Source organism: Zalophus californianus, chromosome 1, assembly GCF_009762305.2.
Source record: "Zalophus californianus isolate mZalCal1 chromosome 1, mZalCal1.pri.v2, whole genome shotgun sequence".
In the NCBI taxonomy this organism is placed as follows: domain Eukaryota; kingdom Metazoa; phylum Chordata; class Mammalia; order Carnivora; family Otariidae; genus Zalophus; species Zalophus californianus.
The window spans coordinates 21,202,764-21,220,315 of NC_045595.1; the positions used below are offsets into that span (position 1 = coordinate 21,202,764).

Genomic DNA, 17,552 nt, shown 5'->3' on the forward strand with positions numbered 1-17,552 from the left:
CGAGAAAAGCCTGTCGCCATGGAGACGCGGTGCGCGCCGGCAACGGTTAGGCCGCGGTGGTGCTGTGGAGGGCAGTTTGTTGGGCCGGGCCCCGCGGCTCCCGGCACCCGACAACACCGACGGCGAACCCTTCACGGGCGCGCGATGCCTCCTCTCGGCCGTCACCACCTCATCCCTCGCGGGTAGTGCGCCGGGCTACAGCCGGCTCCGAAAGCTCAGGTCGCAGAGCGATGGCGCGGGGCGGGGCCTCGGGCCGTTCGGGTCTGTGGGAAACATCCGCTTCCGGGGCCGCGGCCATCGCATTACACCGCTCAGCGGGCCCACCGAGCTACCCGTGGTATCGGACCCCGGCGCCTACGGTCTCCGAGTCGCTGCTGCTCTCGCCCGGCTGCCAGCCTTCTCAGCCAGTCATGTTGCAGCATCTGAGCTCACTGCCCACGCAAATGGTGAGGGCTCGGCCCCAAGACCCCCGCACGCAGCTCCGCCGCCCTTATCGGAGCACCGACCCTGTGCTGCGCGGTTCCTGGCTCGGATGGCTGCCTTGCAGTCAGTCGCTTTCCTGAATTGTGCTTCCCAGGTCCCCATCTCTCTTCCTCCGGGAGGATCCCCCTGCCTGTGCTCTGTTAGGATGCTTCAGTTTCCTCAGGAAACCCAGAATTTCATTTTTCGCAGTTTTGGGCCCCTGACGTTGGGGTTGCCCGGTGCCAAAGCTGTGAGGCCAGGGAAGGAACTGTGCCTCTTCCCGTGGTGGAACCAATTTCTGCTTTGCTCTTCTTCACCTCTAGGATTACAAGGGCCAGAAGCTAGCTGAACAGATGTTTCAGGGAATTATTCTTTCTTCTGCAGTAAGTATTGGTTTTGCATAGTATTCGCTTTCTTCTCCCCCTCCCCCAACCAGCTTGACTGTATTTATTTAATACACTTCGTTTGTTTCCAGATAGTTGGATTTATCTACGGGTACGTGGCTGAACAGTTCGGGTGGACTGTCTATATAGTAATGGCCGGATTTGCTTTTTCGTGTTTGGTAAGTTTGTGGGTGTTTGTATGTTAGTGGCTGTTAAGTTTTCTGAATTGGGTTGGACCTAGCTGTGAGGACCAGACCAACTTTTCGAAACCTCCTTTTGCCATTAGTGTCTCACCTGGCTATCATTGGAAAAATAGAATGCCAAACAAGTGTCAGATAAGTAAGCTGCATAAAAGGGACACAGCTCATTTCTTTTGGCAGCTGCTCCAAGCAGTAAAGTCAAAGCTAGCAGGAATTTGCTATGGTCTTCATAATGCTTCCTCCTCACCTTTTAGCTCTTAAAGCCTTATGTGTGAATGGTGAGGCTTGTACCCAATTCTTAAAATTATGTTGTCTGGGTAGAGGTATATAGTTTTCATTGGAATGTCAGTTTTGCTGCTGCTGTTTTTACCCTTAGCATAGGAGGTTTTTGGGAACCAGAAATTATACGTAATGCTCTTTCAGACTTCTCATGTTTAATATTGATGGCTTTTCTCTGTTCTGGCTCAGTTGACCCTTCCTCCATGGCCCATTTATCGCCGGCACCCCCTCAAGTGGTTACCTGTTCAAGACTCAGGCTCAGAAGACAAGAAACCAGGGGAAAGAAAAATTAAGAGGCATGCTAAAAATAACTAATTAGGGTTTTCATGATTTAGCTTTACTGTTGCACCTGCTTTTGTTTTGTGTGAGGAGCTCAATTGTTTTCATACCCAAAACATGAGCTAAAACCCACTGCTGCTCTTTCAGCACAGCTGCGTGTAGATTTTGTTCTTTATATTTCACTTCTAATTCAGCTGGATTTTGATTTATAAATATTTTAGACCGTCTCTTCATAACCTTCCTTTGAAATGAGAACAGAAAACACAAGTATGCAAAGTTTCTTTCAGGTCTACCAAAATAATGAATAAATGCCTCATAAATGAAAGTACAATTTAACTGTCAAAGTTTTATAATTCACTATCAGTGGTTAAATTGTTTTAATGTTTTCGATTAAAACTCAATGCAAGTCTATGTCTAAAGAGTCTTTTGTTCATTGTTCTGCAAGCGAACCTACGAGTAAAAGCCAAAGTTAGAAGTCTGTGGTTCTGAAAGCATCATCTCTATTTTCTGTAGCTGCGAGTTCCTAAAAGATGTCTTTCTTGACAACAGTAAGCACCTATGAAAAAATTTACTAATGTAAATTTGTGGGAAGATAATATTTTGGTACCACTAAAATAAGGCTTTTGTTAAGCAGAAAAAATGCAATCCATGCTTTACTTGAGGTGGACCAAAGCAGAAACCTATTCTTTTTAAATTGTCCAGAGGGCTGAAGAGAAAAATGTTCTAAAGGTTTGGTGTGTGGGATGAGAGTGGGAGGGTTATCATAGATAATATTCTATTTCTCAGTACCAGTAAATAGGACTTAATAAAATATAAGTTTAAAAATGAGAGCAAAGACCTTAATATGGCAAAAATCAGAAAGGTTTAAAAAAAAAAAGACAGCAGAAACAAGACCGAGCATATCAAGAGTAATAAATGTGATTAAAAAGGAACTCCCAAAAAGTGTTAAACATCAAGTTACCTCATATTTTCACGACGACACCCAAGGTGAAAATAGGAACAAGGTATTAGGCAGATGCAGGCAGAAAGGAGGGGTAATAGTGAGAAAGTCAGATACTTAATCAGAAAGCATTAAATGGAGAAAAAGAACATTTCATAGCTGCTAAGATGTCACTGTTAATAATTATGTATTAAATATGACATGAAATGTATAGAGATTGTTACATAAGAGTTGGGCAAAGCTACATTCTTGGTAGGAGACTAACACCGCCTTTCAGATTTTGGTAGATCAAGTGGACAGGTGATCAAAAGGAAGACTTTGGCACTTGTTCTCTGTACTTGAAACATCTCTCAGATATACATGACTTGTTCTTTCCTTTCACTCAGGTCTCTACTCAGATGTGACTATAAAGAAGCATCTCCTGACCTATCAAAGTAAAGTGGTATGCCTCATTATTTTATATGCACTAATATATCCCACATTATATCTTTTTTCCTTGGCCCCACCCAGAATGTAAGCTTCCTGGGAACAGGGATCTTGTTGAGCTCTTTGCTGTTTGTGTAGTACCTGTAAGTTTGTGACACTTTGTAGGTGCTCAATAAATAGTGAATAATTCAGAGCTGCACTATCCAATATGGTGCCATTAGTCACATGTGTCTATTTAAATTAAAACTAGGGGCGCCTGGGTGGCTCAATTAAGTGACTGCCTTTGGCTCAGGTCATGGTCCCAGGGTCCCTGCTGGGTGGGAAGCCTGCTTCTGCCTCTCCCACTCCCCCTGCTTGTGTTCCCTCTCTATGTCTCTGTCAAATAAAATCTTTTAAAAAACTTTATAAAAAATTAAAACTAAAAGATTGAGTTCCTCAAACTAGGCACATTTTGAGAGCTCAAAAGCCATATATGACCAGTGGCTGCCTTAACACATTGCATGTATCTGAACATTTCCATCATCACAATATTCTGTTGATCAGGTCTTATACATAGGTTTGAATAATAAATAAAGGGAAGTGATTCTGTCTGTGCATAACAGAATTCATCTTATTAAATGCCCATAGGGTCATTTCAATAATGGATTATCTACTGAGCCACAGGGAAAACAATTCCAAGAAATAAAAGTTGGGCAGGTCATATTCAGTAACAACACTGCAATGTAGCTGGAACAAGAAGATACAATTTTCTTGGCTTTTGAAATACAGGTATCCCGCTTTCCAAAAGTTCATTTCATGTCACTTTGCTTTTACAAAAGGCTTACATTTCTACAGTAATGGCTTTTTTCATAAAAGCGAAAATCCTCTTTAGATTTTTTTGAGTTAGCAAAAACAGGTACTACTGTAGGTCTTTCATAAAAGCGAAGTGGCGTGTCACGAACTTTCAGAAAGTGGGGGATACTCTTTGCTTTTCACCATTTCAGCTTACCAAAGGTTTCATAGGAATGCTCTACTTTCAGATAGCAAGGGAACCTTGTATATGGAAATTAAGGAACACTACCTTTTTTTTTTTAAAGATTTATTTGTTAGCACGCACAAGAATGGGGAGCAGCAGGCAGGGGGAGAAGCAGGCTCCCACTGAGCAAGGAGTCCGATGTGGGGCTCAATCCCAGGACCCTGGGATCATGACCTGAGCCAAAGGCAGATGGTTAACTGAGCGACTCAGGTGTCCCTAAGGAACACTGCTTAAAGAGAAAACCAAAACCAGAATTATTGACTATTTAAGATTTAATGTCAAAATAATATCAAAATCTGAAATGTGGCCAAAGGTATACTGAGAAGAAAATTCATCCTGTTAAAGGTGTTTTATAATTACATAAGAAAGATTAAAAATGATAAAGCCGTCAGGAAAGAAAAACCACAGAATGACCAAAAGATATTGGGATGAAAACTGAATGAATGTTTAAGCAAAATAAAAATATGCAGAATGGGAATAACGTATGGGGGAGAATTTTTAAATTCTAAGAAAATAATATGTACATATGGCAATTAGTAAGAAACTTAAGTAAAACTGATGTCTCTCCAGAAAGATGTAGATTCGTAAAACATGCAAGAAATGGTGAATAGTTGAGGAAAACCCAGTTTGCCAAAGATTTGCCCCCAAATGGGACTGAGACTAAGGTGGTTTTACTGCTGAGTTCTAACAAACCCTTCAAAGTAAAACTAAGAGGTCTCAGAAACCAGACTATGAGCACTGTAAGAGCAAGGAGTATTGTGTTTTACTCACTATATCTGCAGCTCCTGACCTACAGCACCTGGCACACAGTAAAAACTAAAAGTCTGTTAAGTGACTGGAAAGGGAACATTTTGTTAGAATATTTTATGTGTAATTTTCAAAGAAGGTCAGGTAACATTTTTAATTAGAAAAATGAAAACATTTCTGGAGCAGTATTCATTTTTAAATAAAGTCCCTTGAATATAGAAGTGAAAATTTACCTATCAAGACTTTTATAAAAACAATTTATTTCCCACATGGGAATTACCCCCTTATTAAACAACTAATAAAATATGTGATACATAGTCATACATTTAAAGACAACCAATAATTTGATGTACATATTCAGGAGATAAATATGTCCAACATAACTAAAAGGAGCTGGACTTCACTTACAAATTGCTTAACTGGAAAGGGAATTAGTGTTTTAGGAAATGTTTTTGCCAATGAAAATATTACTCTTAAAAAAAGACCAGTATACAAAAACGTTGATTGACAAAGCCAAAATATTTCTGTTTCAATTCTTATATACCGTAAATGAGGTTCATATTAAATGAAAATAAAAGGCTAAACATCCATCAATATATAAAAAAGGAATTCAGTTGCTCAAATAGTAGATACAACTTCATATTCAAATCTACTCCCAGAATCATGAATTGACTTTTTAAAAAAATAATTTATCAACTACTACCTAAAGTTATTAACAATGACAACTAGTATCACTATGACATGTTATTTACTTCTCCTATGCATTTATCACTATAGTACAATATAAAACTTCCAATCTAATTTTATGGCCCTGTAATCAAGCTAATTAGTATCTTAAAAATAAAGTTCTAAATATAAAACTGGTGGTTTAAGGCTCAGTAAACAGTAACCAGACATCTTCTAATAGCTTTTCTTCATCAAGAGAGTAAGCTAGCCAAAGGTTTTTTCTTTCTTTTGTGACATTGCTTCATGTTACTCTGTTCGAGCCCACTTTTCTCCCAGTTAAAAAAAAAAAAAAAAAGGATGGTGATGGCCTCCAATCATCATTATGGAGTTATTTGTTTAAGCCAAAAACCTTTAAAAATAGGTCTCTAGTACTGGCAGATTAAATTCTCAAAAATTCACATTTTCTTCAAAAAATTTCAACTGGCGAGCTTTCACACTGTAAGTTGTGTATTTTTCACCCATGTGCTCCTGCAAACGTACCTATTTGGGAAATACAAAAAGAAAATCAGTTTGTAGTAGAAGAAAACATTTCTGTAATCTTAGAAGAACTTTTCTGGGGCGCCTGGGTGGCTCAGTCGTTAAGCGTCTGCCTTTGGCTCAGGTCATGACCCCAGGGTCCTGGGATCGAGCCCCACATCGGGCTCTCTGCTCAGCGGGAAGCCTGCTTCTCTCTCTCCCACTCCCCCTGCTTGTGTTCCCTCTCTCGCTGTGTCTCTCTGTTAAATAAATAAAATCTTAAAAAAAAAAAATTTTTTTTTTCAAAAAAAAAGATGGGCTTTTCTAAGCATGATACCAGAGGTAGAAGTCATATGGGAAAATACTATCATTTTTTAAAAATTTTAAGTTTCAAGTTACCAAAAACTAAAGTCCTAAGAAATTAAGAACAAATACTACACTGGGGAAAATTTGCAACATACATGCCCAAGAATTAATATCATTAATACAAAGAGCTCTTAGTAAAACACAACAATATTAGAATATTAGAATTGATAAAATCAGTCCCATAGATAATTCAGCAAAGGCATTTACAAAAATGCAAATAACATAAAAATTTCAATTTAATAATCAAAAAATATACCATGTAATACTCAATATATGCCTGGAATTAAAATAACACCTAATAATGTGTTAAACAGATATCACGCACCTCCTGATCCACTGCACAGAGAAGGACACAGTATCACTTTTGTGGTATTCCTGCTGTAAATGCATAATCTGAATCTGTTCATGAGGAAACATCAAACAAATCCAAACCGAGGGTCATTTTATAAAACACATGCCTATAGTCTTCAAAAATGTCCTAACTGTCCCAGGTTAAATGAGACATAAACATAATATGTAATCCCAATTAGTTCTACATCTACCAATGATAGCTTGAGGAGCTCTGAAGATCCCTCCTCAGTGAAACTGGTGAAAATTTTTATTTATTTATTTATTTTTTGAGAGAGAGTGCAAGTCGGGGTGGGGGGAGAAGGAGAGAGAATCTCAAGCAGACTCCCCGCTGTGTGCGAGTTTAACACGGGGCTCAATCTCATGACCCTGAGATCATGACCTGAGCTGAAACCAAGAGTCAGACGCCCAATTGACTGAGCTACCCAGGCACCCCAGGTGAAAATTATTTTTAAAACTTACCATTTAAAGTCTCTGGGGAAGTGGTCCCGAGAGCGTACAGTATCAAATGAAGACACTTTGTTCCCCCAAAGAAAATCTACTAAAACCCACTAAGAACAGTGAGAGTGGGTGGTATTTTAACTAAGACCAACTGCCTCCCTCCCTAGACCCAGCTCAGTGAGACGAAAAGTCTATACCAGACTGAAGCCGACAACACAGGGCTCCCTTTCCACCAGCTCCTAGTCGAAAGGCAATCTTCCTGGGAAGGGCAGAATATCAGCATATCTCATCCTGCCCTCAATATCTGTTGTTAAGGATAAGTTTTGAGAGAGTACATCCAAGAGGTGGGAACTTCCTTTTTACACCAGGTTGGACTTATAAGATGGAGGCTGTACCTTGGGAGCCGGGCCAGTGAAAATACTGGGGCCCCAGTCACCTTTGCCCCAGACCATAATGTGAAGATTCCATGCTGGGTGAAGTATGCCAAGAAGATGAGAGGCCCTTCACCTGCACAGAGCTTCTAAAGTAGGGCTATCACCCAGACAAGTATACTATTGTCTTCACTCCCAGCTGTGCTCAGAGATTTTGCCTTGGGCAAGAAGCAAGACATAAAACAGCACCAAATCTTTTCCTTAATGAACTGACCTCGTTTAGAACAGAGTGGAGAGGGGCACCTGGTGGCTCAGTCATTAAGTGTCTGCCTTCGGCTCAGGTCATGATCCCAGGGTCCTGGGATCAAGCCCCACATCAGGCTCCCTGCTCAGCAGAAGGCCTGCTTCTCCCTCTCCCTCTGCCTCCTGCTCTGCCTATCTGTGCTCTCTCTCTGTGTCTCTGTCAAATCAATAAATAAAATCTTAAAAAAAAGAACAGAGTGGAGAAATTCAAGCCTACAAGTGCTCTCAAAAACGGGAAGTAGTGGTGAATGGCAACTAGGAGGAGACTGATAAATTCACTGGATATACAGGCTAAACTATGGGCCACCTACTTTGATGGAGACAACTAAGAAGTTGGGATGAGCCCCCGGGGTCAAAACAGATTCCAAACACTGACCCTGGGACCCATCCGTTCAAAGGAGCCGTAATTTTATTGGATCAGTCTGTGGAGCAATGTATGTCCCAAGACATTGTTGGAAACGAGAGCCATCAACTGGCAACTAAAAAACCTTAACAACTACTTGGGCAAGGGAGAGTCAAAAGAGTTCTGCCAAAGCCAGTCATTCCAAGGTGGCTATGGACACAACCAAGGCCTCGCCAGCTAAGAGGCAACATCAGACTTACATTGTGGGGACAGGAAGAAGGGATAAAAGAGACATCACTAAAAAATCCAGCCAATCACTAAAGAAGCAAATAACAATAGCAACCCCCCTCCCTGGGGAGGCCAGTACCCAGACTTGTAACAATATATTTTCTTTCTGAAATGTCCAGTTTTCAATCAATAGCTATGAGATACACAAAGAAACAGGAGAGTATGACACATACACTGGGGAAAAAAGGCAGGCAAGAGAGGTACTACCTGTGAGGGTAACGAGATGCTGGAGTTAACAGGCAAAGACATCACTATAAACCCATTCACAGAACTAAAGAAAATCATCATTAAGAAGTAAAGGAAGGTATGATGTCAATGTCACATCAAACTGAGAATACTGATATAAAGAAATTATAAGAAAAACTAAATGGAAATTGTGGAGTGGAAAAGTACAATAACAAATGAAAAATTCACCAGAGGGGCTCAGCAGTATACCTGAAATGGCAGAAAGAAAAGTAAGTGGGCTGGGGAGAGATCAATAAAGATTATGTAATCCAAGAAACAGAAAAGAAAATGAAGAAAAGTGAACACAGCCTCAGAAATGTGGGACATCATTAGGGCACCTTGTGGCTCAGTCAGTTAGGCGTCTGACTCTTGATTTTGACTCAGGTCGTGATCTCTGGGTTGTGAGACTGAGCCCTATGTCAGGCTCCCTGCTCAGTGGGGAGTCTGCTTCTCTCTCTCTCTCCCTCTCCCTCTGCTCCTACACCAGCTCATGTGCTCTCTCTAAAATAAAAGCTTAAAAAAAAATGTGGGACATCATTACACACACCAACTACAAATGTAAAGGGACCATCAGAAGGAGAAGGAGCAGAAAAACTATTTAAAGAAATAATAGCTGACAACTTCCAAATGTATTGAAAAACATTAATCTACACATCCAGGAATCTCAATGAACTCCAAGCAGGATCAACTCAAAGAAATGCACACACAGATACATGAAAGTAAGTGCTGAAAGCCAAAGGCAGAGACAGTCATGAAAGCAGCAAGAGAAAAATGACACCGCTTACAAGGGAACAGTAATAACATCAACAGCTAACGTAAACAAAGGAGGCCATGGGATAATATATTCAGAGTACTTGAGGAAAAAAACTGTCAAACAAGAATCCCATTGCTAGTAAAACTACCTTTCAAAAATAAAGGTGAAGTAAAGACATTCCCAGATAAACAAAAACAGAATCTGTGCCTAGCAGACCACTTTATAAGAACTACTAAAGGAAGTTCATCAAGCTGAAAGTAAGAAACCCCAGGCAACAATTAAAATTTACATGGAAACACAAAAAGCACTGCTTTGGGGGCGGGGCGCGGTTATGGAGAGGACGTTAGCTCTGGTTCACCTGTGAGCCTGACCCTAGCAACTGGAGGTTCCCTATCCCCTCCTGTCCTTGGAATTGCATTCCATTTGCCTTCCCCACTCCCAAAGGATGCCCTAAGGACAAAACCTTCAGATTATGATGTGGTGTTGAGACCATCTGGACAGTACATGTGATTGAACCCAATTAATATAATACATACTATATATATATATATATAACATGAACTTTTGAGATTTGGCAGGTGGGTGTGGAGATCTACTCATCTTGTGGCTGCCTATGACAGGCCTCATATGTAAGTTCCCTTGCTTATTAAAACTACCACCTACTGCCTGGGCGCCTGGGTGGCTCAGATGGTTGAGCGTCTGCCTTCGGCTCAGGTCATGGTCCCGGGGTCCTGGGATCGAGTCCCGCATCGGGCTCCCTGCTCCTTGGGAGCCTGCTTCTCCCTCTGCTTCTCTCTCTCTCTCTCTCTCTATCTCCCTCTGTCTCTCATGAATAAATAAATAAAAAAAAATATTTAAAAAAAAATAAAATAAAATAAAACTACCACCTACCAATCTGGAGTGCTTGACTCTTCCTTCCCTCTCTCCCTGCCCTCCTGTTCCTACAGGCGCCAGTTTCAGATTACACCTGAGAGTAATTCATGCAAATAAAACCTAACATAAATGCATAGTTTCTCCTTTAAAAAAAAAAAAATTTAAGTAATCTCTATACTCAACGGGGGGCTCGAACTCCTGACACTGAGATCAAGAGTCACATACTCTTCTGACTCAGCCAGCCAGGTGCCCCTTCTCTGATTTTAAAAGTAAATGGGGTGCCTGGGTGGCTCAGTCATTAAGTGTCTGCCTTCGGCTCAGGTCATGATCCCAGGGTCCTGGGATCGAGCCCCACATCAGGCTCCCTGCTCAGCGGGAAGCCTGCTTCGGGAGCCCGCTTCTCCCTCTCCCACTCCCCCTGCTTGTGTTCTCTCTCTCAGTCTCTCTCTCTCTCAAATAAAAAAAATAAAATCTTAAAAAAAAAAAGTAAATACACAATACAGTATGTATGAAAGATGACAGAAAGGACCAGGACTACATCTCCTCACATGGACAAAAACTGTGCTGCTGAATGCCTGATGTAACTATTTCAGGACTCTGCAGTCTATTGAAGGCTTGCAACTTCCCGGGAAGGCTTGGAGGGTAAACTGTGGTTAATTTCAGTCAATTTCAGTTTCTAGCTCTGGCCCCCTCCCCCAGCTGTGCAGATGTTCTGGAGCAGCCTGCACACAGCTTGTGGAGCCAGGGAAGGCAATGCGAACCCTGTCCTCCAAGTACTGGGGATCTGTGTACTGAGAGATGACTGCTGCTTCTGATCAGAGGTGTACACACAGAAGCAGGCGACCATTGTTGCAGCCCTCACTAACCCTGTTACAAACCCCCTCCAGCTGAAGCAACTTACAGGGGATTTAAAGAGACCAATATATATGCATAGTGGGAGTCCCAAAGGGGAAGAAAGAGGAAGAGAGATTATTTGAGGAAATAGCCAAAATGTACCAAGTGTGAAGAAAGACATAAACATCCAAGAAGCTCAATGAACTCTTAAGTAGGCTGAAACAAACAGTTCCTACCCAGACACATTATAATCAAACTGTTGAAAGCTGAAGAGAAAGGGAGAATCTTGAAAGCAGCAAGAAAGAGGCAACTCCTCACATGCAAGGGATCTCCAATATGATTATCAGCAGATTTCTGATCAGAAATTTTGGAGGCCAGAAGGCAACTGGGCAGTATTTTCAAAATGAAAGAAAAGGAAGGAAGGAAAGAAAGAAAAGAAAACAAAGAAAGAAAAAAGGAAAAAAAGAAAGAAAACCTGTCAACCAAGAATCTAAATTTATCTGGCAAAAATGTCCTTCAAAAGTGAGGAAGAAAAAGAAATACTGCCATTTGCAACAACATTGATGTATCTTGAAGGCATTATTCTAAGTGAAATAAGTCAAACAGAAAGGCAAATAAATACTGCATGATCTCACTTATGCAGAATCTTAAAAAACTGAATAGAGAACAGATTGGTGGTTGCCAGAGGTAGGGGTGGGGGTGGTTAGGGAAATGGGTGAAGGTGGTCAAAAGGTACAAACTTTATAAGGTAAATGAATTCTGGGGATGTAACTGTACAGCATGGTGACTACAGTTAATGATACCGTATTATACATTTGAAAGTTGCTAAGAGTAGATCTTAAAGTTCTCATCACAAGAACAAAATTGTTATAATTATGAGAGGTAATGGATGTTAACCAAACTTACTGTGGTAATCATTTTGCAATATATACAGAAATCATTATGTTGTACACCCTAAACGCAAAGTTACATATCAATTATGTCTCAATAAAACTGAGAGGAAAAAGTAAGGGAGAACCTAAGATATTACCAGATAAACAAAAGATGAAGAAGTTGTTACCACCAGACCCAGCCTGCAAAAATACTACAGGGAGTCCTGTTAAGTTGAAATGAAAGCGGGCGCCTGGGTGGCTCAGTCAGTTAAGTGTCTGCCTTCAGCTCAGGTCATGATCCCAGGGTCCTGCTGAGCAGGGAGCCTGCTTCTCCCTCTCCCTCTGTCTGCTGCTCCCCCTGCTTGTTCTCTCCCTCTCTCTGTCAAATAAATAAAATCTTTTAAAACAAACAAAAAAAGTTGAAATGAAAGGACACCAGACAGTAACTCAAAGCTGTATGAAGAAACAAAGATCTCAGTAAAGGGATATGTGGGCATTTATCAAAGCTAGTATTATGTAACAACAGTTTACTTCCACTTTTTGTCTTCTACATGAATTAAGAGATACATTCAAAAAATTATTAGTCTAAAAGTTAGTACTATTGTAACTTTGTTTAGTTTCTACAAAATTTAAGAGACTAATACATTAAAAATGCCAATTACTAGTTTATATTTTTGGACTCACAATATATAAAGATGTAATTTTGTGTCATCAGTAACTGAAAAGGGTGGGTACAGAGCTTTAAAGCAGCAGAGTTTATGTTATTGAATGTAAGCTGGTATAAATTCAGATTAGAGACAGATGGTGGTGATGTTGGTACAACAACAGGAACATACTTAATGTCACTGAACCAAACACTTAAAAATGGTTAAAATGGTAAATTTGAAATTATGTGTATTTTACTACAATTAAATAAGCAACATATGTATAATAACACAAATTTAACAACTTAATGTGTTTTAAAATTAATTTTTAAAACAATTTTTAAAAACATTATATCATATATTGTTGAGTCTTTAACATACAGAAATGTAATCTATTTGCCAATAGCACCACAAAGGAGGTGGTAGCAGCAAAGGTGTATTAGGCTAAGGAAATGACTCCAGATAGTAACCTGAATCTACAGGAATAAATGAAGAGAACCAGAAATAAATAACAAGGTTACTATAGAAAAAGCTACAAACATATACTTTCTCTCCTCTCTTTCAACTTCAAGAGACATAAAGCCATATAAAGAAATAATTATAACAAGGTAACATTGGTTTTGTAACATTTATATGACATGTATGATATGTAAAATGATATCACCGTAAAGGGAAAAAGAGAACAGGAGTAACATTGCCACATCTCACTGGAATTAAGTGAGTATAAAGCTGAAGTTGATTCTGATAATTTAAGATGTATATGATAAGCTTTAGTGCACCCACTAAGGAAAGAAATGGAAAATATACAGGAAAAAAATTAAGGAAATTAAAATGCTACATTAGAAAATATTCACTTAATGCAAAAGAAAGCAGTAAAGGAGAAATACAGAACAAAAAAACATGAGACATATACAAAACAAATAAAATGCAGACCTGAGTCCAACTGTATCAGTACTAACATTTAACATGAATGGATTAAACAATCCAATCAAAAGGCAGAATGTTAGGGTGGGAAGAGTACAAGACCCAGCCGTATCCAGTACCGACAGGAAGCACATAACAGATCAAAGGTGCAAACAGACTGGAAGTAAAAGGACAGAAAAAGACACACCATGGAACAGCAACCATAAGAAAGCTCAAGTGGCTATACTAATACCAGCTAAAACAGACTTCGAAACAGACATGTTACTAGAGATAAAGAGGAACATTTTATGATAAAAGAGTCCATCCATCAGAAAGATCTAACAATTATACACATACATGCACCGAATCAAAGCACCAAAATACATGAAGCAAAATTGATAGGAGGGTAAGAAGAAATTCAACAACAGCTGGAGACATCAATGACATCGATGGAGACATAACACTCCACTTTCAGTAATGGGCAAAACAACCAGGCAGAAGATCAACAAGGAAAATAAAAGAAGAAAAAGAAGAAGATCAACAAGCTATTCGGTCAACACTATAAACAAACTACAACTAACAGACATCTAAAAAATACTCCCCACGAGAGCTGAATATAAATATTCTTCTCCAGTGCACATGGAAAATTTCCAGGTTAGACCATATGCTAGACCATAAAACAAAGCTCAATAAATTTAAAAAGATAAAAATAATATGTTCTACAGCCACAATAAAATGCAATTAGAAATAAGTAACAGAAAGAAATTGGGGAAACTTAAAAATATATGGAAATTAAACAACACACTCCTAAATAACCAACCTTACAGAAATAAAAAATATTTAAAAGGATTGCTATTAATAATTACATGCTAATTAGTTAACTTGGATGAAATGGACAAATTCCTAGTAAGACACAAAATTAGAAACAGAAGAACAGACAATCTGAGTATAACAAGACACTAAATTCATTATCAAGAAACTATCCACAAAGAGAAGCCCAGGCCCAGATGCCTTCATTGGTGAATTCTATCAAACATTCAAAGAATACCAATTACTCACTAACTCTTCCAAAAAAATAGAAGATTAGGGAACACTCCCCAACACATTCTATGAAGCCATTATTACCCTAATAACACAACCAAAAACATCACAGAAAACGAAAGACCAATATCTTGTAAGAATATAGACAAAAGAATCTTCAACAAAATACAAGAAACATGACTCCAAAATCATGTAAGTAGTAGTATATAACATGACCAAGTGAGGTTTATCACAGGAATGCATGGATGGTTTAACATCCCAAAATCAATTAATATAACATAGTCAATAGCATTAAATACAAAAGCCATATAATCATCAAAATAGAAAGCATCTGACAAACCCAACACCTTCTTTGATAAACAAAACAAAAAAACACTCAACAAACCAGGAAAAGAAGGAACCTTCTTCAACCTGATAAAGGGTATCTATAAAAACCCACAGTCACCTAATGGTGAAAGACTGGATGCTTTCCCTGTTAGATCAGAAGCAAGTCAAGGATGTCCACTTGCACCACTTCCACTCAACACTGTACTGGAGGTTCTAGCCAGGGCAACAGGCAAGAAAAGAAGACTAGAAAGTAAAACTAACTCTATTCACAGATGACATGATATTATATATAGAAAATTCCAAGGAGTCCACCACCACCAAAAAAAAAAAAAGTATATTAAACCCAGTAAACAAGCTCAGCAAGGTTGTAGGACCCAAGGTCAAGATTTTCAAAATCAAATTTATTACTATGCATTTGCAATAAACAATCCCAAATGAATATATAAAATTCCAAAGCATCAAAAAGAAGAAAACACGCAGGAATAAATTTGACAAGAGAGATACCAAACTTACACTCTGAAAACTGTAAAACATTGTTTAAGGAAACTTAAGATCTAAATAAATGGAAAATCACCTCATGTTCATGAATCAAAAGTCATTTATTAAGATGGTAATACTCCACAAATTAATCTGCAGATTCAATTCAGTCCCTATAAGAATCCCAGCTGGCTTCTTTGAAGAAATTGACAAGCAAATTCTAAAATTCATAGAATTGTAAGGGACCCAGAATAGCCAAAACAATTTTGAAAAATAACCAAGTTGGAGGACTCATCTATCTTGATTTCAAAATTCACTACAAAGCAACAGTTAATAAGACAGTATAGTACTGGCATAAGGACAAACATAGATTAAAGGAATAGTATTGAGAGTCTAAAGATAAATCCATGTGTATATGGTCTTTTTTTTTTTTTTTACCAGATGACAGAATAGTTTTTCCAACAAATGACAGACAACAGGATAGCCACATATATAAGAATGAAGATGGACCTTTACTCCAAGCCATATACAAAACTTAACTCAAAATACATCAAAGACCTAAATGTACAGACTAAAACTATAAACCTTTTAGAGAAAAACCTAAAGGTAAACCTATACGATCTTGGACTTGGCAATGGGTTCTTTGATGACACCAAAAACACAAGTAGCAAAAGAAAAATAAATTGGACTTCCTCAAAACTGAAAATTTTTGTGCTTTAAAGAACACTATCAAGGAAGTAAAAAGAAGAGGAGGTGGAGCAGCAGCTGCACTTGCCACCCAAGGTGAATGATGGGCTGAAGGTGGAGCTGGAGAAATTCAGGGGGCAGGACCCTGCCCAAACCCATTGCACCCCAAAGGTGGGGGCCTACAAAGGAGAGGCTGGCCCCAAGCACCTCAGCACCCACAGGGAGGACCTGGAGCTGCCCCCAGACCAATAGGATTTGCCCCGACCACTGCCGCCCATTGAAATGAAGGTAAGGATTTCACACCGTTAAAAAAAAGGGGGGGGGGGGAGTAAAAAGACATTCTACCACTCCCACAGAATGGTAAAAATATTTACAAATCATATATTTGATAATAAGACTTCTATCTAGAATATATAATTCCACAACTCATTAATTAAAATATAAATAATTCAATTTAAAAATCAGCAAAGAACTTGAGTAGACATACCGCCAAAGAAAATATACAAATGGAAAGTAGTACATGAAAAGAAGCTCAACATCATCAGTCATCTGGGAAACACAATGAATACCACTTCATACCTGCTAAGAAGGCTATAAACAAAAAGTCAGATAATAACAAGTGTTGACTAGAATGTGGAGAAATCAGAACCCTCTTATGCTGCTGGTAGAAATGTAAAATGGTGCAGTTGCTTTGGAAAGCCATCTGGAAGTTCCTCAAACATTTAAATGTAGAATTACCATACGACCCAGCAATTCCACTCCTAGTTATACACCCAAGGGAACTGAATCCACACAGGAGCGCGCACACCAATGTTTATACCAAACTTAGTCACAACAGGCAAAAGGTGGAAACAACCCAAATGTCCATCAACTGATGAAAAGATTCAACAAAATATTGTGTGGCATATCCACACAACAGAATACTGTTCAGCCATAAAAAGGAATGAAGTACTGATACATGCTCCTATACGGATGAACCTTGAAGACAGCATGCTAAGTGAAAGAAGCCAGTCACAAAAGACTACCTATTTTATATGATTCTATTAAATGAAATGTCCAGAATAGGTAAATTTATATAGAAAAGGCAGATTACTGGTTCCTTAGAACTGAAAGGAGAAGATAGAGGGCCAATAGCTAGAAGTACAAGGTTGCTTTTTAAGGAGACAATAATATTTAAAATTGACTGTGGTGACAACAAATATGTATTTGTGAATATATTAAAAAACCACTGAACTGTACACTTAAAATGGGTGAATCACATGGTATGTGAATTATATCTTAAATCTATTAAAAAAGGTAATCCTTAATTTAATTCAACCTGATTGAGTTGAATCTACTGAATCCTAGAACAGAAAGATTTTTTTCTTTCGCTATAAAGGGTATCAGCATAACAATTAGTGAAATTTAAGTAAGGTCTGTAAATTAGATAATGGTATTGTATTAATGTTAATTTTCTGAATTTGATCACTGAGCTATGGTTATATAAGGACATATTCTTTGTATTTATTTATTTATTTCCAGAGAGAGAGAGAGAGAATCCCA

At 38.8% G+C, this 17,552-nt stretch overlaps 2 protein-coding genes across 10 annotated transcripts in view; one reads left to right on the forward strand and one right to left on the reverse strand.

Moving 5' to 3' along the window:
* The first annotated feature begins 67 nt into the window (after nucleotides 1-67).
* SPCS1 (signal peptidase complex subunit 1) lies at nucleotides 68-2,014 on the forward strand. The gene is made up of 4 exons (XM_027582419.2): nucleotides 68-446; nucleotides 786-845; nucleotides 938-1,024; nucleotides 1,514-2,014. The coding sequence occupies exons 1-4, from the start codon at nucleotides 231-233 to the stop codon at nucleotides 1,637-1,639; spliced, it is 489 nt and encodes a 162-aa protein (XP_027438220.1). The 5' UTR covers nucleotides 68-230; the 3' UTR covers nucleotides 1,640-2,014.
* A 2,151-nt stretch (nucleotides 2,015-4,165) lies between these two features.
* The window catches only part of NEK4 (NIMA related kinase 4), a 37,748-nt gene continuing 24,361 nt past the window's right edge, over nucleotides 4,166-17,552 (reverse strand). For 6 of the 9 annotated variants that reach the window (XM_027582408.2, XM_027582410.2, XM_027582404.2 and 3 more), the window contains 2 exons: nucleotides 6,605-6,678; nucleotides 5,742-5,937 (listed from right to left, as the gene is read on the reverse strand). In XM_027582408.2, coding sequence (XP_027438209.1) covers nucleotides 5,889-5,937; nucleotides 6,605-6,678 — 123 coding nt within the window. In that variant the 3' untranslated portion in view covers nucleotides 5,742-5,888. Of the gene's footprint in view, nucleotides 4,211-4,974; nucleotides 5,938-6,604; nucleotides 6,679-17,552 lie in introns of those variants that run through there. The other 3 variants (XM_027582405.1, XM_027582407.1, XM_027582406.2) reach the window with 2 other exon arrangements.